Below are 21,720 nucleotides of genomic sequence, written 5' to 3' on the forward strand. Positions count from 1 at the left end.
CCTAGCAGACCTCAGAGTGTCATATACCAATTTTCTGGCCAATTAGAGCACTTTTGATTTGTGTAGAACCGATTCAGACAAAAATTGAATTTTTTAAGAAAATTCAACTAATCAGACACAAAACAAATTTCAAAAAGGTTGCTTATCTCTAATGGAGAGAATCAGTCATATATTCAGTGATGCATCCAGTCAGGTGGGCACAAAGAGTGTGCAAAGTAGGAGATTGACTAAGGAGCCATGTGCCGAGGGCTATTGCTTGTACATTTCTGTCTACAGCCAATTGTACCCAATTCCGAATGATTTCTTGTGCAACTTCCCACCTCTGCATTCTATAGAATATCCCAATATCACAAGTCAGACTTAGTCATAGTCAGGTCTATCTTATATGTAATCACAGGCTTTATGGTTGTTCCAATTCTTTTCGGTATAGGAATGAATTTAAGTGACAATGCAAACACAGATTCTGTAGACAATGAATACTTGTGATCAGCTCAGTGGAGATGAGAATAGAGAAACCCAACCGTATAACATCTGACCTTGAAGATAAAATGATCATATCGGCTGGAAGATGCTGCCCGTTGGTCACCTTCGTAATGTCTCCCACTGCCACCTGTCAGTTCAGGGGCAGCCAAGCAGCAGACAGGAGAGAAAGAAAGTACACATTGTGTCTGCTTAATCATCACTCACACCATTAGTCCTTCCAAGAAGCAAAAGCAAAGCATAATAACACATAGGCTTGTTAATAGGATGGGTGCAAATGTACACAGAGCAATAACCACCAATGTGCTGATCAGTTCCTTCATATCATTTTCTGATACCGAGCTCCAAATTCCCTGCATGGGCAGAGCACTAGGATGGGGAGCTCAGGAGCTTTCTGCACGTTGCAGTATATACAATTAATAATTAAATGGTATGCAACAACCTAGTAGGTAGACAGAAATATACCATTTAAAGGGCATCTGTTGGCAGGATCAAACCAGGCATAGTTTGGTAGGGTTGATCCTAGTGATTAAAATGATACCGGTCTTGTGAAAATCGATTGTGGCGTCCCTGAGAAAAAAAAAAGACTTTTATTCTTTATGCAAATTAACGCATCTCAGCTTTCCAGTGCAGGCCACGTTCCCTCAGCGCACTGCAGCCCTCAGCTGTATAAAGGATACAAGTATTTTTTCTCGGGAATGCCACAACCAATTTTCACAAGAAACAGGGTTGGTCCTGATGACATGTGCCCTTTAAAAGGGGTTATCCGAAACTATAAACTGCCCCCCTCCCCATATGCCGGGCCCCTCACACGGAATATACTTACCCCACTCCCTGGAGCTCACAGGAGCGGAGCGGGGTCAGTATATTCCACATGAGGGACAGATTATAGTTTCGGATAACCCCTTTAACTCCATGTCACTGCAGGGGATGTAGAGCTCTGTCTCAGAATATGGAGCGCCAATCACTACAAATCTATATTAAGATATTAATCAGCACAGAATGTTCTGGACATTTGTGAGAATAACAATTACTTTTGACCATGAATATTGGCTGATTATACTGTATAGACTACATTATAGACGTTGGAAAATGTCATGGCAACTGACACAATCCTAGTTTCTGAAAAGATGTCCACCAGCCAGGAGGTTCTAAAAAGTATCTAGCTCCTGACTGCTATTGGTGCCCGACCACTTCAGTGATTGTACAATATCCTCCTGAGCTCGCAGTTATTGTTACTTTGACACTACATGTTAAAGGGATTGTCCTATAACACCTTTCATGAGGAAGCCACCGTGGTGATTACATCTGGGACATCTTGGCCAGTGATAAGTGAAGTATTAAAAAATTCCATCAGCTGCTAATTACTTTGTGAGTAGCGGGTGCAATGACAGGGAGCGGCGATTGTGCTGCCCCAGCCATTGTCACCACGCACAGGATTTTGTGCAAGATCTTTAATCAAGATGGCGGTGGCCGGCTCTTCACGCTCAAATGGATGAGGCAAGTATGATTTTTTTTTTTTTATTACCGCCATTCACTGCTACGAAGCACAAGGCAATTCTGCTTTACGGGAAATCAAATTTTCCCTAAAATTTGGATCGAATTCCATTTCGTCCAGATCAATTCGCTCAATCTAATCTAATTCTTGTTGGACATGAATGGGTGCCTATACAATATATGGACAGACTTTTCCTGAGTAGGAGCTGTTTTTATAGGGTAGCCCTCCATTCTTGCTCAGGGGGGGATCCATCTGTTCTAAAAATGGTATATGGACAAGGGCAGATGTGCACCTAGCCTTTCTGCTGCCTGAGGCGAAATCTGAAACTGCGTCTATCCTAATGCCAATTTCTTAACCTAACCCCTTCCCTTCAGCACATGGCCCTTCGGCTGCCCCTCTCTTACCCCTACCCAGTGCTGCCTGAAGCGATCGCCTCACCTGGCCTCATTGGTGGTGCACTAGGCTGTTCAGGCATGCTGGGAGTTGTAGTTTTGCAACAGCTGGAGAGCCGCAGGTTGAGCATGCCTGGACTTTAATATGTAGCAAATGAACCATAACCCGTTTATCTCACAGAACGTCTTTACCTCCTAACCATGGCAGTCATGCTAAAAGCTCTGTACTTAGATTTATTACTGGCATGCCGCATGCAAAGAAGATAAGTCCGAATCCCTTCCCCTGAAGCGGGAGATACGCGGATAGACATGACACATAAAAGTGACAGCCCTCTTAAAGATTTATCGTCTGTCTCATGAGCAGGATGGAATGGATGTTCCTACCTCTCTCCATATCACGCTTTGCCATGTGCCGCCTCGTAAAACTGCAGGAGAAAAGACAAGGGATAAATGTCACCCTGAATCTTATCTAAGAACATGCTAATTAGTTTATCCTCAAAAGCTAGGGACATCTTTGAAGCCTTTTTTTGTTATTATTATTATTGATTTAGTTGTATTTTGGCCGTTCCGCAAATTACATGTCCTATTCTTGTCTCTTTGCAGACAAGCATAGCCATTTCTACTGACGGGCGTGGGAGAATTGCAGAATGCACACGGATCCGCGGTTTGCAGAGAGCAAAATGGAATACGGTCATGTGCATGAGGCCTTAGCGTGAGATCCTTCAGACTGTGCGTCCACTAGCTCACTCTCCAGCCCTTCTCTCTCCTCTCCTGAACGATCTTCTACACTAGTGTAGTTTCATTACTACTTATGGAAAGACCCAGTTTCTCTCTCATTCATACAACCAATTTCTCCGCCCAGCTGCGGTCCAAGTGTAGATCGGACAGCACTCGGACTGAATACCGATGCATCAGGGTCAAAGGGTCGATTCACATGAGTGATATTCTGCAGAATACTGACAGCATGCAGCTTCCCGCTCCCATTTTCCCATAAGACTCATTCACTCAAGTGAATAGGTCTGCGAGTAAATCAGACAGCACAGGGATGCCATCCGTGCGCCAGTAATCCCTGAGAGCGGAAACAAGGAAATGATCCAGCAGAACGACCAACGTGAACAAATCTGACCTTAAGTCGCCCATAATGCCGGCAGATCCTGTCATTTTGGTGGGATCCACTAACAACTGTAAAGTCTATGAGGGCCTCCCAACTGCTCCCCACTAGCAGTTATAATGGGGGGAGTTAGTTTTCGGTATGCTGGATAAAAACATGGGTGGCGCTTTATTCTGCGGTCTGGCAGTAGTTTGTATCAGTCACCCCCAAGGAATAAACATGCACACTAACCCAAGGCACCCCTCAGCAGAATCAACCCTAATAAACCAGGTATACTGCCTGTTAAGGCTAATCCTGCTGAATAAAATGATACCCGTCTTGGTTCCAGTATTCATGACAAAAAAGGAATGTTATCCTTTATGCCAATGGGGGCTCCATTGCACTGGGTCTTAGACCCTCAGCATCTCAGTGCAATGAAGACCTAATTTGCACAGAGAATAAAAGTATTTTTTTTTTCTTCTCAGGAATGCTGCAATCAATTTTTGACAAGACAGGTATCAGTTCAATCAGCAGCATCAGCCCTACCAGGCAGTATGTCTGCTTTACTTGGGTTGTTCCTGCTGACATGTGCTCTTTGAATAATCCACATAGAATTCTATACATAGGTCCAGTGGAGCTAGTCACTTACCAATTGTTCTTTTGTTATTAACAGTATTGTCCGCTTTGTGTCTTTTCTGCACGGAGAAAATGAATCAGAAAAATCAATCACAGGAGATCATTAATAGGGAAGCTTCATGTTACATATTACACGTACATGCATCACACATGTGGAGTTTATGAAAAAGGAGACGGCGGGAGGCTACATTCCCCATCATCTCCGGCCTTGTCAGTTTTGGACGCTACAGGTTATTTTGGATCATTCATTTTCTTTTGCCAGCTTAAAATTCTCTAATAGGATTTGCATTTGCCTTTGCCTTTAACATCAGCCAAGAGATTAGGGGTATGCCTGGCACAGGAAAGCGGAGAATATGAGGTGCACTGAGAGGCTAGTCCCGGCCCCTCAGTGCACTGATGCCTTCCTTTGCATAAAGACTATAAAGTCTTTTTCCCCATGAATGCCACAACCGATTTTCACAAGACAGGTATCACTTTAACCAGTAGGATCAACTACATGCCTCATTTAATGGGGTTGATCCTGCTGATACAGTTCTCTTTAATGCTCATGAGCTACAAACCTAACACTAACGCTGGGTTCACACCTGAGCGTTCTGAAACGAGCGCTCTGTATGCGCGATTGTACGGGCGTTTACAATCGCGCATACAGAGACAGGGGTGCACACATTGTCGCGCGTTCCCGAATATCTATGTGCGGGAACGCGCGACAAACGCCCAAAAAAAAGCTCAAGCACTTGTTTGAGCGTCGGGGCGTTTTACAGCACGATCGTACGCGCTGTAAAACGCCCAGGTGAGAACCATTCCCGTAGGGAATCATTGGTTCTTGCCTGTTGTGCGTTTTACAGCGCGTAGGAACGCGCTGTAAAACGCTCAGGTGTGAACCCAGCGTAAGGCCTCTTGCACACGAACATATTTTCATTCTGTTTCCGTTCCGTTTTTGTTTTTTTTGCGGACCGTATACGGAACCATTCATTTCAATGGGTCCACAAAAAAAAACAGAAGTTACTCCGTGTGCATTCCGTTTCCGTATGTCCGTTCCGCAAAAAAAAAAAACATGTCCTATTATTGTCCGCATTATGGACAAGGATAGTACTGTTCTATTAGGGGCCAGCTGTTCCATTCTGCAAAATACGTAATGCACACAGACGTCATCTGTATTTTTTGCGGATCCGTTTTTGTGGACCACAGTGTGCAAGAGGCCTAAGGCCATGACACATAGATTAACATAGAATTTTAAGGTTTTTTTTCGGAGACCTGCAGGGATGACACACCCAACTATTTCATTTGACCACCAAAGTCAGTGATTGGCCACAGTGATCACGTGGTGTAGCCAGGGACATCATTGCTGCAATGATGAAACCCAACAGCAGCGAGGGGATCGGGTAGGCGAATAAGGCTTCGTTTGTTACTTTATAACACTACCAGCCTTTGCCGTAAAGGGGTTCTCAGAGATTTCTCTACTGATGACCTATCCTCCGAATAGGTCATTAGTATCTGATCCGTGGGGGTCCAACACCCGGGACACCCACCGATCAGCTGTTTGAGAAGGCATCAGCAATCGCAGTAGTGCTGCAGCCTTCTCCAGCTTAGCCAAGGCCATGTGACATCACGGTCATCAGTCATGTGGCTAGCGGCAGCTCAGCTCCATTGAAGTGAATAGGCTGAGCTGCAATACCAATCAGAGCCGCTATACAATGTACGGCGCTCGTCTTGGTGAGCTGTGAGAAGGCCGCTGCGCTACTGCGAGCACCAGTGCCTTCTCAAACAGCTGATCAGCGGGGGTCCCGGGTATCCAACCCCCACCCAATAGATGCTGATGATCTATCCAGAGAATAGCTCATCAGTAGGAAAGTCTCAGCAAACCCTTTTACATTTTTGGGGTCTGGAAACCCCTTTATATTTGGTTAGTTCTGGATAAAAATCTGTGACATGGGCCACCAGGTACTATAATGCCCAGTCATGCCTTCTGACTCTAAATAAAGTCCAGGCTTATAGTCCCTTGCGACATGTCAGAAATCCAAACAAATCGTCTATCACTATAATTGGATCTAAAATAAACTAAAAGCAAGTTTTTGTATATACAGCACCAGTATGGACCTGTGTGTCGTCATGGTTACAGACTACAACAAACCCTTGTGTAGTCCCATCCTCCTGTCATTGGAACCTGCTTGTTATACAGGAGGTTACACTGGGCAGGAACGTGATGTTTCGTGTCATCTGCTCTGCATTGTGGAATACAGTCATCAGCACTGGATGTGTCACAATTAGTGGCTCACTGACTGACCGCGGTAAAAAGAGCTACAAATTAATCCGGGTAAGTGCTGCTTCCCTTTGAGGCAGATTGCGGAGATTATAAACGCCTTTGGGAAATCAAAAATCTAATTAACAGTTGAATTTACCTGCAGTCCTGGTATTAATGGACTCTAATCACAAATCCCACTAATTCCTTCCAAAACAACAACGTATTCCCCGGTGCCGGGGTGCCCCATTTACCCACAATTACTGATGGCAAAAAAAACATATAAACAGTGGAATGAAATCTCGGAGGCTGTGCCGATACACGACATGTGGTTATCCGTAAAGCACAATAGTGGATTTGAGCACCGACCTGGGACTATCAGAAACTGGCGATGGGTTACTGCACCCAGAATGAGAAGCGTCACTCTGAGGGGTGTCCCGAGGGAAGGTGGCCGCCCTCTCTATAATATACATATGTTCTAATAGATGTCACTGCTTATTTTACAGATCAATGCATTTCTGACTCATAGCAGGATTCTACCTTTTCTGCGAAACAGGAAGGATCGGGTCATCACACAGCCTGACATTATCAGGGCATGCTGAGACAATGGCACCACACACTATCAGCCACAGAAGTACAAAAAACAAAAAAATTAGGCAGTGGCCTAATATACGTGCGGGAGCGCTGCCACTGCACCAGACGCCCCCGACGATATACCCTTTGTCCCTGAAACGCGTCGGACATTTGTACTTTAGGAAGGACTATTTGTCAGGGTTAGACAGCAATAGACCCAAGGTTCCATGGCTGGGGGTCACCCTTTTCAGGGCGGGTGCCCGGAATACAGCCTGTTAGGGCTCTCCCAGCTCTCCTGAATTAGCTTATATAGGGAAAGAACCTAGGCCGAGCATCCCCCATCAAGATATTGTTTAAGCTTGACATATATGGGACTAGAGCTGCCAGTTATACCTGACACCCCTCCAGTAAAGCAGTGCACCAACAGCATTGTTTTAATTTAGTGTCTCAATATTTTAAAAATTAAAAGAAATAAATGTTATGTTTTAAATAACTACAATAAGGTACACTCAGTTCAGTAGTGATATTTAAGGACACCACTAAGTTATTATACACTGGGCAACGACTACTCAACCCCTGACCCGGAGTATATGTTTACTCACATTATACACTGCTCTTATCCAAGGGTTATGGCCATCGCTGCAACGCAGATACGAGATATGGAATCTTCGGCGCATGCGTGCCTATTTGCACTCCCACGCTACGGGCCACCAGAGAGGCCGGTGCCTTTTTCTATATTATGCAAGCAGGTCCACCGCTGCTGGATTGCAGGGTGGTTATAGTCCCTGGAAATGAGCCGTGTATAATGTGATGGAAAAATGAATCCAGCCAGTAAAGGAGGCAATATGGACAATCACAATACACTAGCAAGTGCCTTGTATTAACTTTCTCTACATGATAAATGTAATTTTATTTCAAGACACGGAGGCTTCCTATTGCTATAACTTCCTTTACTGACAACCACAGCAGCAAAGAAAAAATGAAGGTATTAGCATATTGCCATGGTAACTGTCCCTCCCCACACAGTAGACCCTATATAATGTCCAACAGTCTTCACAACTTCCTCTTTCTTTGCTGCTGCCACAAGCTAAGTACCCTAACTGATCTTGCAGCATCGTTATAGGTGTTGTAATTCCATTTTGTGTTCTCTGCTTGGGTTAATATTCGTTTTGTCGCAGGGGTATTTCGTTTTTCTATTTAGTTTTCTATTTTGTGCTATTACGTTTCTCCCTTTAGGTTTTTTATTCCACAGGTTTTCCTGCGGTCGCCCCTGATCTCCCCCTGTGCCTCCCGCTCCTGTCTCCATTCCGGGGGCGGGATCGGGGGCCGTTTTGGCTTACCCTCTTATCGCCTTCTCCCCTGCGTGATCGCACGTGTCCCCGTTCCCCTCTCTTGCTCTGGTGGGGTCCGGTTCGTTTTATTGCTTACCGCCATCTTCCTCGGCCTCCAGCCGGCGTCTAGTGCTGGAGCCGTATTCCCGCGAGATTTTGGCCGGGATCTCGCGGCGGCCATTTTCTTGTGGTCTTTTTCCTTTTCCCCTAGTGCTGTTTCTCCACTCGTGCTAGCCACGCCTACGTCCGCCCTCGGCTTGCTCCGGTTTTTCGCGCCGCTCTTTGCACACTGTCTGGGTGACTACCCTCTGTGTGCCATTATCGTTTAGATTGCTGTAGTTAGTGCATCCCTCCTGAGTGGCCCATCTATTAGCCCACTAATCGTTCTTCCCTGGGAGTGTGACGATTTTACTGCAGTGATCATGTCACATTCTGAGCACCCCCTGGAGTCAGAGAGAGACGCACAGGTCTCTCCTCCTGCTCTTACACCCGCTGAGTCCGCATTCTCCGCAGAGGCCTTTCAGCGGTCAGTGTCTGAAGCCATTATGGCTGCTATGGGGACCGTTACCAGTACCCTGACCAGGTCCATTTCTGATGCCCTCGCAGCACGTCCTGGTGTCTCTAATGACACATTACAGGCTGACTTACCTGTACCTCACACCTCCAGAACCACTTTGACTGGTGAGACCAATGCCACCCAAGAGAGCGCGTTATCGCGCAAAAGAGCCTCATCCCGCCGGGCAGAACGGGCGCGGAGTTGGAAGTGTGCGAGAACGCACCCTGAATATGAGATCGACTCTGATGTCGGCTCTGATGAGGAGGTGAGATTTGAGGACAGGGATTTCCCTGAGGACGAGCCGTCCGATTCTGGCCCAACCGACCTTGTGTCGGCTCCTAACTCTGCACCTCTGGGCACGTCGTCTTCGGACGCTATACAGGGTCCTTCGGGCGTCCTGACCGACCCCCTTGGGGACCCCCTTTTTGACCCCGACCACCTCCACCACCCTAGGTCTTCAGAATGGTTTCCCCTGGACCATGTGGCACAATACCTGGAGGCTCGGGTGCGTTGCCCTCTATCAAAAGAGGCACGCAATAAGATGAAGGCAGAGTGCCCCAGGCCCATCGTGGCGAATAAGGTGTGTGAGACCCCGTCAGTGGACCCGAAAATGGTCCAATTTTTATCCAAGTCAGGGTGGAACCCCAGGAAGGGCCTTGAATCGGCCTTGAAGGCATGCCAGGACAAACTCCTGGATATTTTCGGCCCATTGGCCAAGATTTTTGACATGGCAGAGATAGCCAGGGAGTCTAACACCTCTGTGGATCCGGAGGATCTCCGCGGGTGGATCCAGAGAGCCATCTGTATAGCGGGAAACGTCAACAGTTCCCTGTCTATTGAACGCCGTAAGGCTATTTTGTTCAAAATTGAGCCCAAGTTGGTGAACTTGTCCCTCACCGAGGCTGGTAGTGGAGCTCAGGGTCTCCTGTTTGGTGACTCTTTTATTAAGGACATGGGGAAATTTGTTGGAGCCTTTACAGCCCTTGACAAGGCTCAGTCTTCCATGAGGAAGGTGTTCCAAGGCCGTTTTTCCTCTAGGGCCGGCAATTTCAGGGGCCGTTCTGCCGGCCGCTCCTCCTTCCATGCCAGAGGCTCGGGCAGAGGCTCCTATGGTCAGAGACCTTTTGCTCAAAGATCCTCCTTCCAGGACACAAGGCCTTCGCAGAACTTCTTCCCGTACCGAGGTGCTCCTACCCGAAGACCGTTCAGAGGAAGTTCCGGTTTCCGTCGTCCCCTTGGTAAGTGTTCCTCGTCTGTTTTCTTCTCCAGTTCGTGTAGGGGGCAGACTCCGACTTTTTTCTCGTGCCTGGGAATCAATCACGTCGGACAGCTGGGTGTTAGCAACTATCCAGGGTTTCCAGATAGAACTGGTTCAGTCCCCTTATCATCTCCCTGCTCCCCCTCATATTCCTACGTCAGGACCGGCAGCTCTAGCCATAGACAAGGAGCTCTCGGACCTTTCTCTCAAGGACGCAATCGAGTTGGTGCCTTACCCTTCGGTAGGTCTGCTCAGCAGTATTTTCTTGGTGCGGAAGAAAGGGGGGCAGATGCGCCCCGTCATAAATCTCAAACCGCTAAACAGGTTTGTACGTTACAGGCACTTCAAGATGGAGGGGATTCACCTACTCAGGGACCTCCTCCTTCAGGGGGATTGGATGGTGAAGTTGGACTTGAAGGATGCCTACCTCACGGTCCCGGTCGAGAGGACATCCAGGGATCTCCTCCGTTTCCTATGGAAAGGTCGGGTTTGGCGTTTCACCTGCCTTCCCTTCGGTTTGTCTTCGGCCCCCTGGTGTTTCACCAAGGTCATGCGCCCCGTGGTGGCTTGGCTCCGCAGTCGCGGCATCCGGTTAGTCATCTACCTGGACGACCTCCTTCTTATGGCCCAGGACCCCGCTGTCCTCCGCTCGCAGTTGCAGGTGACTATGAATCTTCTATCCCGTCTGGGTTTCCTCGTCAACCACGAGAAGTCATCCCTGGAACCGTCCAGAGTTATGGAGTTCCTCGGGTTTTCGGTGGACTCCGTCATGGAAACCCTCAGCCTGCCTCTGGCGAAGGTCCGAGACATACGCAAGGAGCTACGCAAGACGCTGGCTGCCCAACAGATTACTCTTCGTCACCTGGCGCGGATCATAGGACTCCTCTCCTCATCCATCCAGGCGGTGTTCCCGGCTCCTCTCCATTACAGGGCCCTTCAGCGTTTGAAGCATGCGCACCTACAGACCGGGGCTTCGTACGCGGATTCGATCTCACTGGATCCCGAGACGCGGGACGAGCTGCGCTGGTGGATTGCGAACCTTCAGGCATGGAATGGGAAAGCGATCTGCGGTCCTCGTCCGGATTTCACCATCGACTCCGACGCCAGCCTTCTCGGGTGGGGGGCCCACTGCGACGGCATTTCCACTGGAGGTCCTTGGTCTCAGGAGGAGGCCTCACTCCATATCAACGCCCTGGAACTCCTGGCCGGATCTTTTGCTGTCCGCAGTTTTGCCAAGCACAGTGCCAGCGCCTGCATTCGCCTTCGCATGGACAACGTGTCGGCTGTCCGGTATGTCAACTCCATGGGCGGTACGCATTCGAGCATGTTATCGCATTTGGCCAAGGAGTTCTGGTCCTTTTGTCTCAACCAACAGGTGACGGTGGTGGCGGAGTATCTCCCCGGTCTTCAGAACGTCCAAGCGGACTGGAGCTCTCGGTATCTCAGGGATGGCAGCGATTGGAGGTTAGATGGTCGGGTGTTCTCTCATATCTCATCCCTCTGGGGTCCGTTCTGTATAGACCTGTTTGCGTCACGGCTGAACACCCAGTTGCCGCGTTTCTTCAGTTGGCGTCCGGATCCAGACGCAGAGGCCGTGGACGCGTTCCTGCAGGATTGGCACGGACCACTACTCTACGCATTTCCGCCATTTGCAATGATTCCTCGGGTCCTCACTCAGGTCCGTTGGCAACAGGCGGAGTTGGTGTTGATTGTGCCGTTCTGAACCTCCCAGTCATGGTTCCCTCACCTGATGGACCTTCTCATCCTGCCGCCGTTGTTTCTGCCGGATCTTCCGGACCTTCTTTTGGACTCCGCAGGCGCACAACATCCGCTGTTACTGGAAGGCTCCCTCCGTCTACTGGCTTGCAGGATATCAGGCGTTTCGGACAGAGCGAGGAGCTTTCGGACGCTGCTAGAAGACTCTTGGAGCAGTCGTGGGCTCCTGGCACCAGAAGGGCCTATAGAGCGGCCTGGCGAGCATGGACTGGTTGGTGCGTCACACGGGGTGTGGATCCCCGCTCAGCCCCTGTCTCTGACATTGTAGAGTTTTTGACTTCTTTGTTCGAGGAAGGTAAGGCGTACCGAACCATCAACCTTTATCGGTCTGCGATTTCTTCTTTCCATCTGGGCTTCGAGGGTCGGCCTGCCGGGCAACACCCGCTGGTTTGTCGCCTTCTCAAGGGTTCCCGTTTGTCGCGCCCTCCACGGCCGCGTTTTTCTTCCACCTGGGATGTTTCCCTGGTGTTGGATTTTTTCGCTGCCTGGCCATCTAACTCTCAGCTTTCTCTTCGCCAACTTTCTGCCAAGTTGGTTACCCTCCTTTGCCTTATTTCTTGCAAGAGGGTCTCTGATGTCAGGGCATTGGATGTCGATGCTAGGTCTTTGTACCCGGAGGGGGTTACTTTCAATATTTCCCGCCGTACCAAGACCCACATCCGCTCTGTGTCTTATCCCAGTTTCCCTTCCGTTCCTAACCTTTGTCCGGTTGCTTGCCTCCGGGAGTATGAGACTCGTACCTCTGGCCATAGGTCGTCTGAGAGTTATCAGTTGTTTCTCTCTTACCGGCGTCCGTTTTCTCCGGTCGCTACTCCCACTTTGGCTCGTTGGGTCAAGTGGTGTATGTCGTTGGCAGGGGTTGATACCTCTGTTTTCACCGCTCATTCCACTAGAAGCGCTGCTTCTACTTCTATGTTGATGTCGGGGGCTCGCTTGGAGGACATTATGAGGATCGCCGACTGGTCTCGAGTTTCGACTTTTAAAGAGTTTTATTTTCGTCCTGCTCCTCATGTTTTTTCTTCAATGGTTGTGCAGCTTTGAACTTGCAATAGGAAGCCTCCGTGTCTTGAAATAAAATTATGGGATTTTACTAGTCTATGACGTAAAGTCATGATTTTATGAAAGACACGGAGGCGAGTATTGCCCTCCCTTGATGTTTTCCCTCCCTTGGATTATTGATTATTGATTGTTTAATTGATACTGTGTCGTTTGACTGATTTATGTTGATAACTTTTGATTGAGTTGCAGGTGGCGGTTGTTCATTTGTATGGAGCGTTTTCCTTTCATGCACTTTTGTTTTCTTGCAGGTTGACTTGTCTGGTGAGGTGCTTCCAGGTGATCCTGTGTGGTCTGTTTACCTTTCCAGTTCGGCTGTTCCGTTTGCAGGAGGACTCGTTTGGTTGACCTTCGGTTCCTAGGATGGTTCCGGTCGTGTTCTCTCCGGTGTTCCGTTTGAGGTTTCCAGTTTTTTCCTGAGGTCTCCGTGTGAGGGTTCCAGGAGTCGTTGTTGATGGAGGTGGCATTCGCCAAGAAAGAGGAAGTTGTGAAGACTGTTGGACATTATATAGGGTCTACTGTGTGGGGAGGGACAGTTACCATGGCAATATGCTAATACCTTCATTTTTTCTTTGCTGCTGTGGTTGTCAGTAAAGGAAGTTATAGCAATACTCGCCTCCGTGTCTTTCATAAAATCATGACTTTACGTCATAGACTAGTAAAATCCCATAATTTGCTAAAGTGAGACAACCCCTTTAAATCAGACTCCAGATTGGACCACTAAATTTAAACCTTAGACCAGACCCCTAAATTAATTCATACCATAGACCAGACCCACCACTAAGTTTAATCAACCCTCAGATTGTACCCATAAATTATTTCAGCCCCTAGGGCTAGACCCCAACATTCAGACCTCAGACCACTAAATTGATTCAGACCCCAGGCCATACCCAAACTTCAGTCCTTAGACCAAACACCTAAACTGCCCCCCCCCCCCCCCCCCGCCGAAAATTCAGACCTCAGATGTGACTCCTACATTTATTCACACTTTAGGCCAGACCTCAAAGTTCAGCCCTCAGACAAGACTCCTAATTTAATTCAGGACAATAATAAATAAAAAAAATAAGCCAAAAGCATGATATAAAGTTATGCAGCAGGGATATAACTCACATAGTCCTCTATGATTTCTTTGATGCCAGCTACAGTCAAGATGAAAATTAAGGGCACCAGAGTGGTGTATCTTCCTGTTGGAGACACATCAGGGATTTGCTGAAAAAAAAAAAGTCCATTAATACCTGTCAAATGTAAAGACGTAAACAGTTACAATACTCCTATTATCACACATAAGGCTGGCACCATGTAAAACTGGAGAGATGTAAGGGTACGGCCACACTGTCAGGTTCCTGATGCAGTTTTGGAAGCCAAAATCAGGAGTGAATAAAAAAAGTTGTACCTGTCCTTTATACTTTCTCTCTTTTATTGCTGTGTCCCACTTAGTGTGGTAGAGGGCACGTTAAACTTTTATATGCTTATCAAATGTCTTTCTGTATTTACCTGTAATTCCTATTAACAGGTTTTGGTTGTCATTACATTTTTTCGCCCCTAGGTGGTGCTGGCATCACTTACATATATACACTTGGGTATGTTAATTGTTAGAGTTGGAAGTGGAGAGAGTCAATGTGTAAGGTGGAGGCGGAAAACAGGCGTAGTCCACTATTCAGCTGCTATTTCACCCCCTTGGCTCTAGAGTGGCCACTGGCTTCAACCTAGAAAGCCAGACCTCACTGGCCACACCACAAACCACGCCAACAACGCCCCAAGCCACGTGAAGCCACTAATTTTGGCGTCACGAACAGGATCCAAATTCCCTTGCGCCTTATGCAAATAGGATACCAATACTTTGTGCCTTATGAGAATAAGCCCTACTTGCTGAGAAAGAGACTTTGCATGTCACACGCCTTTATTGTGCTGGAGAATTGTTGAAATAGCTTGAAAACTATTCAGGGATACTATACGAGACCCCTGCCGTTAAACCGCAGTGTTAAAAGTGAAAAAAAAACGAAAGTCTTCACTGTATTATTATTGTGCCATTCCGGAGAGAAACGCCCTCTCTAGAGCGGGAAAAGAAAAGGAAATCCCTTTATGCAAAGTAGCTGTTTAACATTGGGTCTAACCTGACGTTGCTACAGTGTCTACAAGCCGGCGCCTCCCCTATGCAAAACGGACTTAGGGGGTGGGCCCGTGCCAGAAAAGCGTGACGTACGTGCGCACGTAAAACTCTGAGGTTACGCGAGAACGAGCGAGAGGAGAGAGAAGTGAAAGAGACAAGATGGCTGAAGCACACGCTGATCCTGCGTCCGAGGCTGCGCTAGGCCAAACAGAGGAAAGTCTTCCTCCGCGCCTATGATGGAGCGCCCGACTGCTTTAGTGGAGAGCGGAGAGGATGCAGTGCTACAGGTCTGACTCCAAGAATTATGGGACCGGCACTGGAGGGAGTGTGGTATGGATTCACCACACAGACCGTCTATTACTTCAGGTCAGAGCCCCTCTAGGCAGAGTGCTTCGCCTAAGACTGCAGCAAGGTTTGGTCCAGACAAAGTCCCCAGAGTGCTGCCACCAACCACTGCTGTCCATAGGGAACTATCATCAAATATCCCCCATGCTGAATTGTGGGCTCGATTAATACCTAAAATTAAAACAGCTCGACTCACGCGGACCCATGCATGCAAGAAATAAAACGAGGGTTTGACCCGAGAACTAATGGACCAACCCCTGGAGTCACTCCCAGTGACTGGGCCGGGTTCTCTCATTTTGCAAACAGAGAGGTTTTGGATTTATCCGTGACTTGGAGACTGAGCGAGACTAATATGTCAATCGCAGATCCGTCAAACGCAAGGATCTCCCTAGTTGGCTCCATAGCCTATATGCAAATTAAAACATTGAATTCACCCCTGCAGAGTGCACTCGTGGCCTCTATGCCACAGGAGTTGTGCGGCCTTTGCCAAAAGCAGAGTCCTGGGAACCAGAGACTGCAGAGGAGGAAGAGTTGAAAACACCATTTACCTCCTTGAGACCGACTGCCAAGTACGTACCGCCCCCCACAACAAGCCAATGTCAATATGATGCCGGGGTCATGGGCACAAATATATTGTGGAAACCAGCCATAGCCACATGAGGACCGACCCAAGATCAGGCCTAAGTCCAGGTGTCAGCAAGAAAAAGTTGAACCTGCTTGCACAAACATAGAAAGTTAGGAGTGTTTGCAGCGTCTGTTCCAGCTCACGATCCAGCGTTGTCAGGAGACCCTGGCAGAATCTCCTGTGCCAGCACCCGAGAGAGTAAGGTCTGCAGGAAACTCTCGTATAATAGTGACAGAACCTACTGCTCAACTCGTATCAGCAGAAGCTGAAGTGAGGACCACCCTACCGAAACCATCCAAACTTGGGCTTGAACCCGTTGACCTCAAAATGTCTCGCCATGTCCTTCCGGAATGATCTCCAGACTCAGGGAGTCCACTGGACACAGATGTCCCATCCTCCCCAGAACCCTATCCCTAAATAGGCCGGTTGGTCATATGAAAAAAAAGCTGAAGAAAAGAGAGACTAAATATATGGACTTAAAGTGGTATTTCTCCAGGCCACGTCAAGAGCTTCTCATTTTCAGGATTCCCTGCTGACTTCATTATTTATTTTTAAAACCCAAGTTGCGCCAATGTTTGCGCCATGTTTATTCCCTTTTTACCCCCTTCTCAGGTTGCCTGGAACCTTTAACTCAAGTTCTGCAACGTTTAAGTCATGTGCCCAGAAGAATCTTTCTTCTGCGTTTTTATCCTATGCAACGCACCTCCCTTTTTACCAAGGACTTTGCGCTTTAACCCTTTGGATTACAAAATATTTATGGATTTTGTCTCAGGACTAAGTCATGGACATTATTCCCCCCATTCCAAGATCAACGCCCCTTTTTGTCACTGTCAAGCACTGAAGATTGCAACGCCCAATGTCCCTTTTGTGCAGTGAGAACGAAAAGAAAAGCATTTTAAATAAATGTGTATTGTTATGCATAACCCTTTGCTCATATGTGGTTATCTAAGTGCCATAATAGTACCTTGCAACAGTGAAAGTATATATGTGTATCTGGCGCCTGTTTGGGTTTTTTCAGGTGACGGCGTGCAGACCCACAGCATCTAGCAACGCAAACGTCAAGGTCGGCTATTCTCAAAGCAGTGGCTAATGCAGTGTCCCACTTGGTAAGAAATGGGTAGGATCTTCTCCAGTCACTGCTACTGGAGTCCTGAGGTAAGCAGAGCACGCTAATAGAATGTGTAGCGTGCTCTTCATTTATGCCAGGGCTCTATTCTTGAGAGGAGAGAGTCCCAGAGGTAGAACCCGCATCTACTGGATATTTATCGCATTTTCTATCAATATGCCACAAATGTCTAGATGAGATATCCCCTTTTTCACCCAGGCAGCCCCTTTGATATGAGCACCTGTCATGCCCTGCCCTGTTAGTGATCTGAGAAGGTCTGTCAGACTTGCGGCACGTGAGCCTATCTGACAGATTGCTTTGTTGTGGTATTAGGCAGGGTCCCACCTCCCCGCAGGTTCTGCTCGTTAGTCAGTTAGTGATGCTATTTATCTCTGCCTCTCACTATAGCCCTTGCGGTTTATAGTTTCTTCTGGAGTTCTCTGCTGGTGCTTGGTGGATATCCTGCTCCCAGTCTGACAGGCCTCTTTTTTTTCCTTTTGTTGTATTTCCTGACTAGGCCTTAGGAAGACACTGATTCCTTCATCTCCTACAAGGAACCAGTTGTATTATTGTCTGTTCCCTAGCTGAAGGTCTGTTTCAGTTGCAGCAGCGATTAGGTTCCAGTGCATGAACACTTCTACCACTGGGATTTGTTCTTGTTGTTAGCAGTGAGGAAAAGGCTTAGGGTTTGTCAGGTGGTGCCCATTCCTTGTTCCTTAGCTGAGGGGCCTAGCCTGGTGTTTTGTTACCTGTTAGTTGTGTTTGGTTTGCTTTCCTTCCCTCACCTTCCGTGACAGCAACGGAGGATTTCATGCTCTGATGCTCTCCCTTGGCCACTGCTGAATTGCGCAGGGCAAGGGCTGTTTGTTTATATTTTTTACACTGCTAGGCAGAGGCTTCTGTCTAGCAGTGATCCCGGTGACGTCACCATCACTGATGGGTGGGCTTTAGCGCTGCCCTAGGTTGTTTTACAGGCTAGGGCAGTGCTAAATCCTGCCCATAAGTGCCGGTGATGTTACCGGACTCACTGCTTGGTGGAAGCCTCCACTTAGCAGAGACCCGGTACGTCACCAGATCTAATGAAAAAGCCCTTGCCCTGTGCGATTCAGTGGAGGGCAAGAGAGAGCATGAAATGCGCTGATGCTCATATCAGAGGGGAAGCCTGGGTAAAAAAGAGATATGTCCGTGTTCAGCTCTGAATCTGGACAACCCCTTTAAGCGAATTGAACTCAACGTGGATAATGGCAAGTATATTGGTCCCAACCTGTATATGGTAAGCCGCAGTATCACTTTATTCTATACTATAACTCTTCTATTCCAGGGCATCCATGTAAGAGGCTATCGGGTGGCAATTATCCAGCTTTGGTTACCACCCAGCCTTCATATCAAGCTGTCATGTAGCTTAGGCCAGATAAAGGTTGGCATGTATGAAGCCCAGAGAAGCAATGGGGGATGGCAGAATATTAGTGGCTCTGTGCACTAGACAAAACACCAGACACATGTATTCCTGCCTCCCACCATCAGCTTATTTGCAAGTAAAATAGAGGACCTTACCTGTAATAAGGCAATGAAGAGAAAGAAAGCGTTGGCAGCTCTCCTGATCTGCTCATAGAGGAATCGAGGTAGGAAGGTTAAAACGCTGTACTTGGCTGTGCTGCGGGGACAATGGCAAGGGTCAGCTTACAGGGTGTAAAAGTAAAAGATGTATACACGACAAAATAATTTACTGATATTTACATCAAATGCACAGTCAACAGTAAAAAGTTAAATGAGTAACATACTTAGTGTCACTGTACTGTAGGAAAACTTTTGCTATATCATAGAGACATATCAAAAAATTTGATTGGTGGGGGTCTGAGTGCTGTGTCCCCTGTCGTTCACAAGAACAAGGAGAGGGAAGTGATTACAGAGCACACTTCCTCACTGCAGAAGACGGATTCTATGGACCCATCTCGATTCTTTCTCCCACAGGGAGGAGAGAGTGCTATATGAGTGCTCATCTCTTCGCCGACCAGTGGAGGTCTCAGTGCCAGTGCTTGGACCCCCACCGATCAAAACCTTTTATATGTCGCTATGACATATCAAAAGTTTACCAATTAGCCAGGCATTAGGTTCTACTTCTGAGTAGAAAAGTGTACTGGGGGCACATGGAGAAAAAAGGGGAGGACCTCCTTTTACCCAGTCCATTCTAGTCTTAATGGAGAGCTTATCTTGCAGTCCTCCTTCTCGCTGTCCGGGAGTGAAGGACCTGTGATTAGGTCATCACAGGTCCTGACAGCTGCACCTTCCTAACCTGGGAACTACACCATTCTCTGTGCAGTTCCTTCACTAGATCGTGTAAAACCTGTGATTATGTCATCATAAGTCTTTTATCTTACAGAGTTTCCGGAAAGCACTGATGATGCACGCCGAAAGACCGCCGGACTAAAAGTACTGCACGTCCGACTTTTTAGTCCGGCGGCCTCTCACCGCGAACTGCCGTGCTGCCCCGGAGCTCCGCCCCGCCCCCATTATAGTCAAGGGGGACAGAGTGGCGGTCCGGCGAAATAGCGGAAGAACAGATCCGACAGGGTGAACAGCCTGTCGGATCCATCCTGCCGCTAGTGTGAAAATAGCCTAAGTGTGCTATTACAGCTATGTGGATTGTGATTTCAAGCACTGAGCGGATTGGTCACATACACAGTTCACTACACACACAACACTCTATCCATCCAAATTTTCCCTATTAATTCCAATTGGTGCCCTCTGCTATTCCCGGTCTAAAATACAACAGCAAACACTAACCCTCCTGACATGTTTCACAGCTACTTGCGGCTTCGTCAGGGGAGTGGGGTAACCGAGGTGAACGAGCAGAGTGTACAAAAAGTGCGCATGTAATGGCACACTTAACGGTGAATACCGCAGTAGCATTATACTGTGAGTCTCTCACCCCCAGAGCACAACGTGTCATACATTGCAAGTCTAAACAGGCTGCAAATGTCAATACATTAATAGATATCACATAATATTATTATATGTCATAATAATAATACACTGTTCATCCCTTGAAAACAGTGTTTATTAGTAACATAGTGCTATAAAATAAAGCCCTGAACGGACTACTGTTATACTAACATAGTAGTAGATTACAAATGTGTAGATGAAAGTACATCAAACGATCAATATCGCAGTTGAATAACACTGCTAATAACCACCCCCATAATAACCACCCCCAGAACATATTGTTGCTGTCACCAGCAACACATTACACTATACACCGCTATACACTATAGGATGCAAAAGTGAATTTACAAAAAGGTTATATATGGAGGTGTTGATATTATAATAGTATTATAATAATAAAAAAAATACACACCACTCCATTTTCAACAAGCAGCATTTATTATCAAACACAGTTTTACAGCAAAAAGCACATACAGTCCTGATCAAAAGTTTAAGACCACTTGAAAAATGGCAAAAAATCATATTTTACATTGTTGGATCTTAACAAGGTTCCAAGTAGAGCTTCAACATGCAACAAGAAGAAATGGGAGTGAGACAAAACATTTTTTGAGCATTCAATTAATTGAAAATAACAATTAAACTGAAACAGGCTGTTTTTCAGCTGATCCAAATTTTAGGACCACATGCCTTTAAAAGGCCAAATCTGTGCAAAGATGTGGATTCACTGTAATTTTCTGTCAGGTAGTCACACGTTGTGATGGCAAAGGCAAAAAAACTCTCCCTTTTTGAACGTGGTCGGGTTGTTGAACTGCATAAGCAGGGTCTCTCACTGCGCACCATCGCTGCTGAGGTGGGACGCAGTAAGACAGTCATTTGGAATTTCTTAAATGATCCTGAGGGTTATGGAACAAAAAAGTCAAGTGGAAGACCCCAAAAAAATGTCATCAACACTGAGCTGGAGGATCCAATTGGCTGTCCGTCAAGACACTGGACGATCCTCGACCCAAATTAAGGCCCTTACTGGTGCTGACTGCAGCCCCATAACCATCAGACGGCATCTGAGACTGAAAGGCTTCAAAAACAAAAAAAGTCTTCAAAGACCTCGTCTCCTTGAACGCCACAGAACTGCTCGTTTGGACTTTGCAAGAGAGCACCAAACATGGGACATTCAAAGGTGGAAGAAAGTTTTATTCTCTGATGAGATTTTTTTTTACCTTGATGGACCTGATGGTTTCCAACGTTACTGGCATGACAAGCAGATCCCACCTGAGATGTTTTCTACGCGCCACAGTGGAGGGGGCGCCATAATGGTCTGAGGTGCTTTTTCCTTCAGGTGAACAATGGAGCTTCAGGAAGTGCAGGGGCGTCAAATGGCCGCTGGCTATGTCCAGATGTTGCAGAGAGCATTCCTCATGACTGAGGGCCCTCGTCTGTGTGGTAACGACTGGGTTTTCAACAGGACAATGCTACAGTACACAATGCCCGCAGGACAAGGGACTTCTTCAAGGAGAATAACATCACTCTTTTGGCCCATCCTACGTGTTCCCCTGATCTAAATCCAATTGAGAACCTTTGGGGATGGATGGCAAGGGAAGTTTACAAAAATGGACAATAGTTCCAGACAGTAGATGGCCTTTGTGTGGCCGTCTTCACCACTTGGAGAAATGTTCCCACTCACCTCATGGAAACGCTTGCATCATGAAGTGA

The 21,720-nt window shown here is 47.3% G+C and overlaps 1 protein-coding gene across 1 annotated transcript in view; it reads right to left on the minus strand.

Annotated features, from left to right (window-relative positions):
- ATP8A2 (ATPase phospholipid transporting 8A2) overlaps positions 1-19,865 on the minus strand; it is a 197,383-nt gene extending 177,518 nt beyond the window's left edge. The window contains exons 1-6 of the mRNA XM_044283455.1: positions 19,855-19,865; positions 18,625-18,724; positions 13,996-14,094; positions 4,110-4,155; positions 2,755-2,795; positions 537-610 (exon numbers count right to left, since the gene is read on the minus strand). Coding sequence (XP_044139390.1) covers positions 537-610; positions 2,755-2,795; positions 4,110-4,155; positions 13,996-14,094; positions 18,625-18,724; positions 19,855-19,865 — 371 coding nt within the window. The remainder of the gene's footprint in view (positions 1-536; positions 611-2,754; positions 2,796-4,109; positions 4,156-13,995; positions 14,095-18,624; positions 18,725-19,854) is intronic.
- Positions 19,866-21,720: the final 1,855 nt, after the last annotated feature.

This window comes from Bufo gargarizans, chromosome 1 (genome assembly GCF_014858855.1).
Source record: "Bufo gargarizans isolate SCDJY-AF-19 chromosome 1, ASM1485885v1, whole genome shotgun sequence".
NCBI classification, from domain to species: Eukaryota; Metazoa; Chordata; class Amphibia; order Anura; family Bufonidae; genus Bufo; species Bufo gargarizans.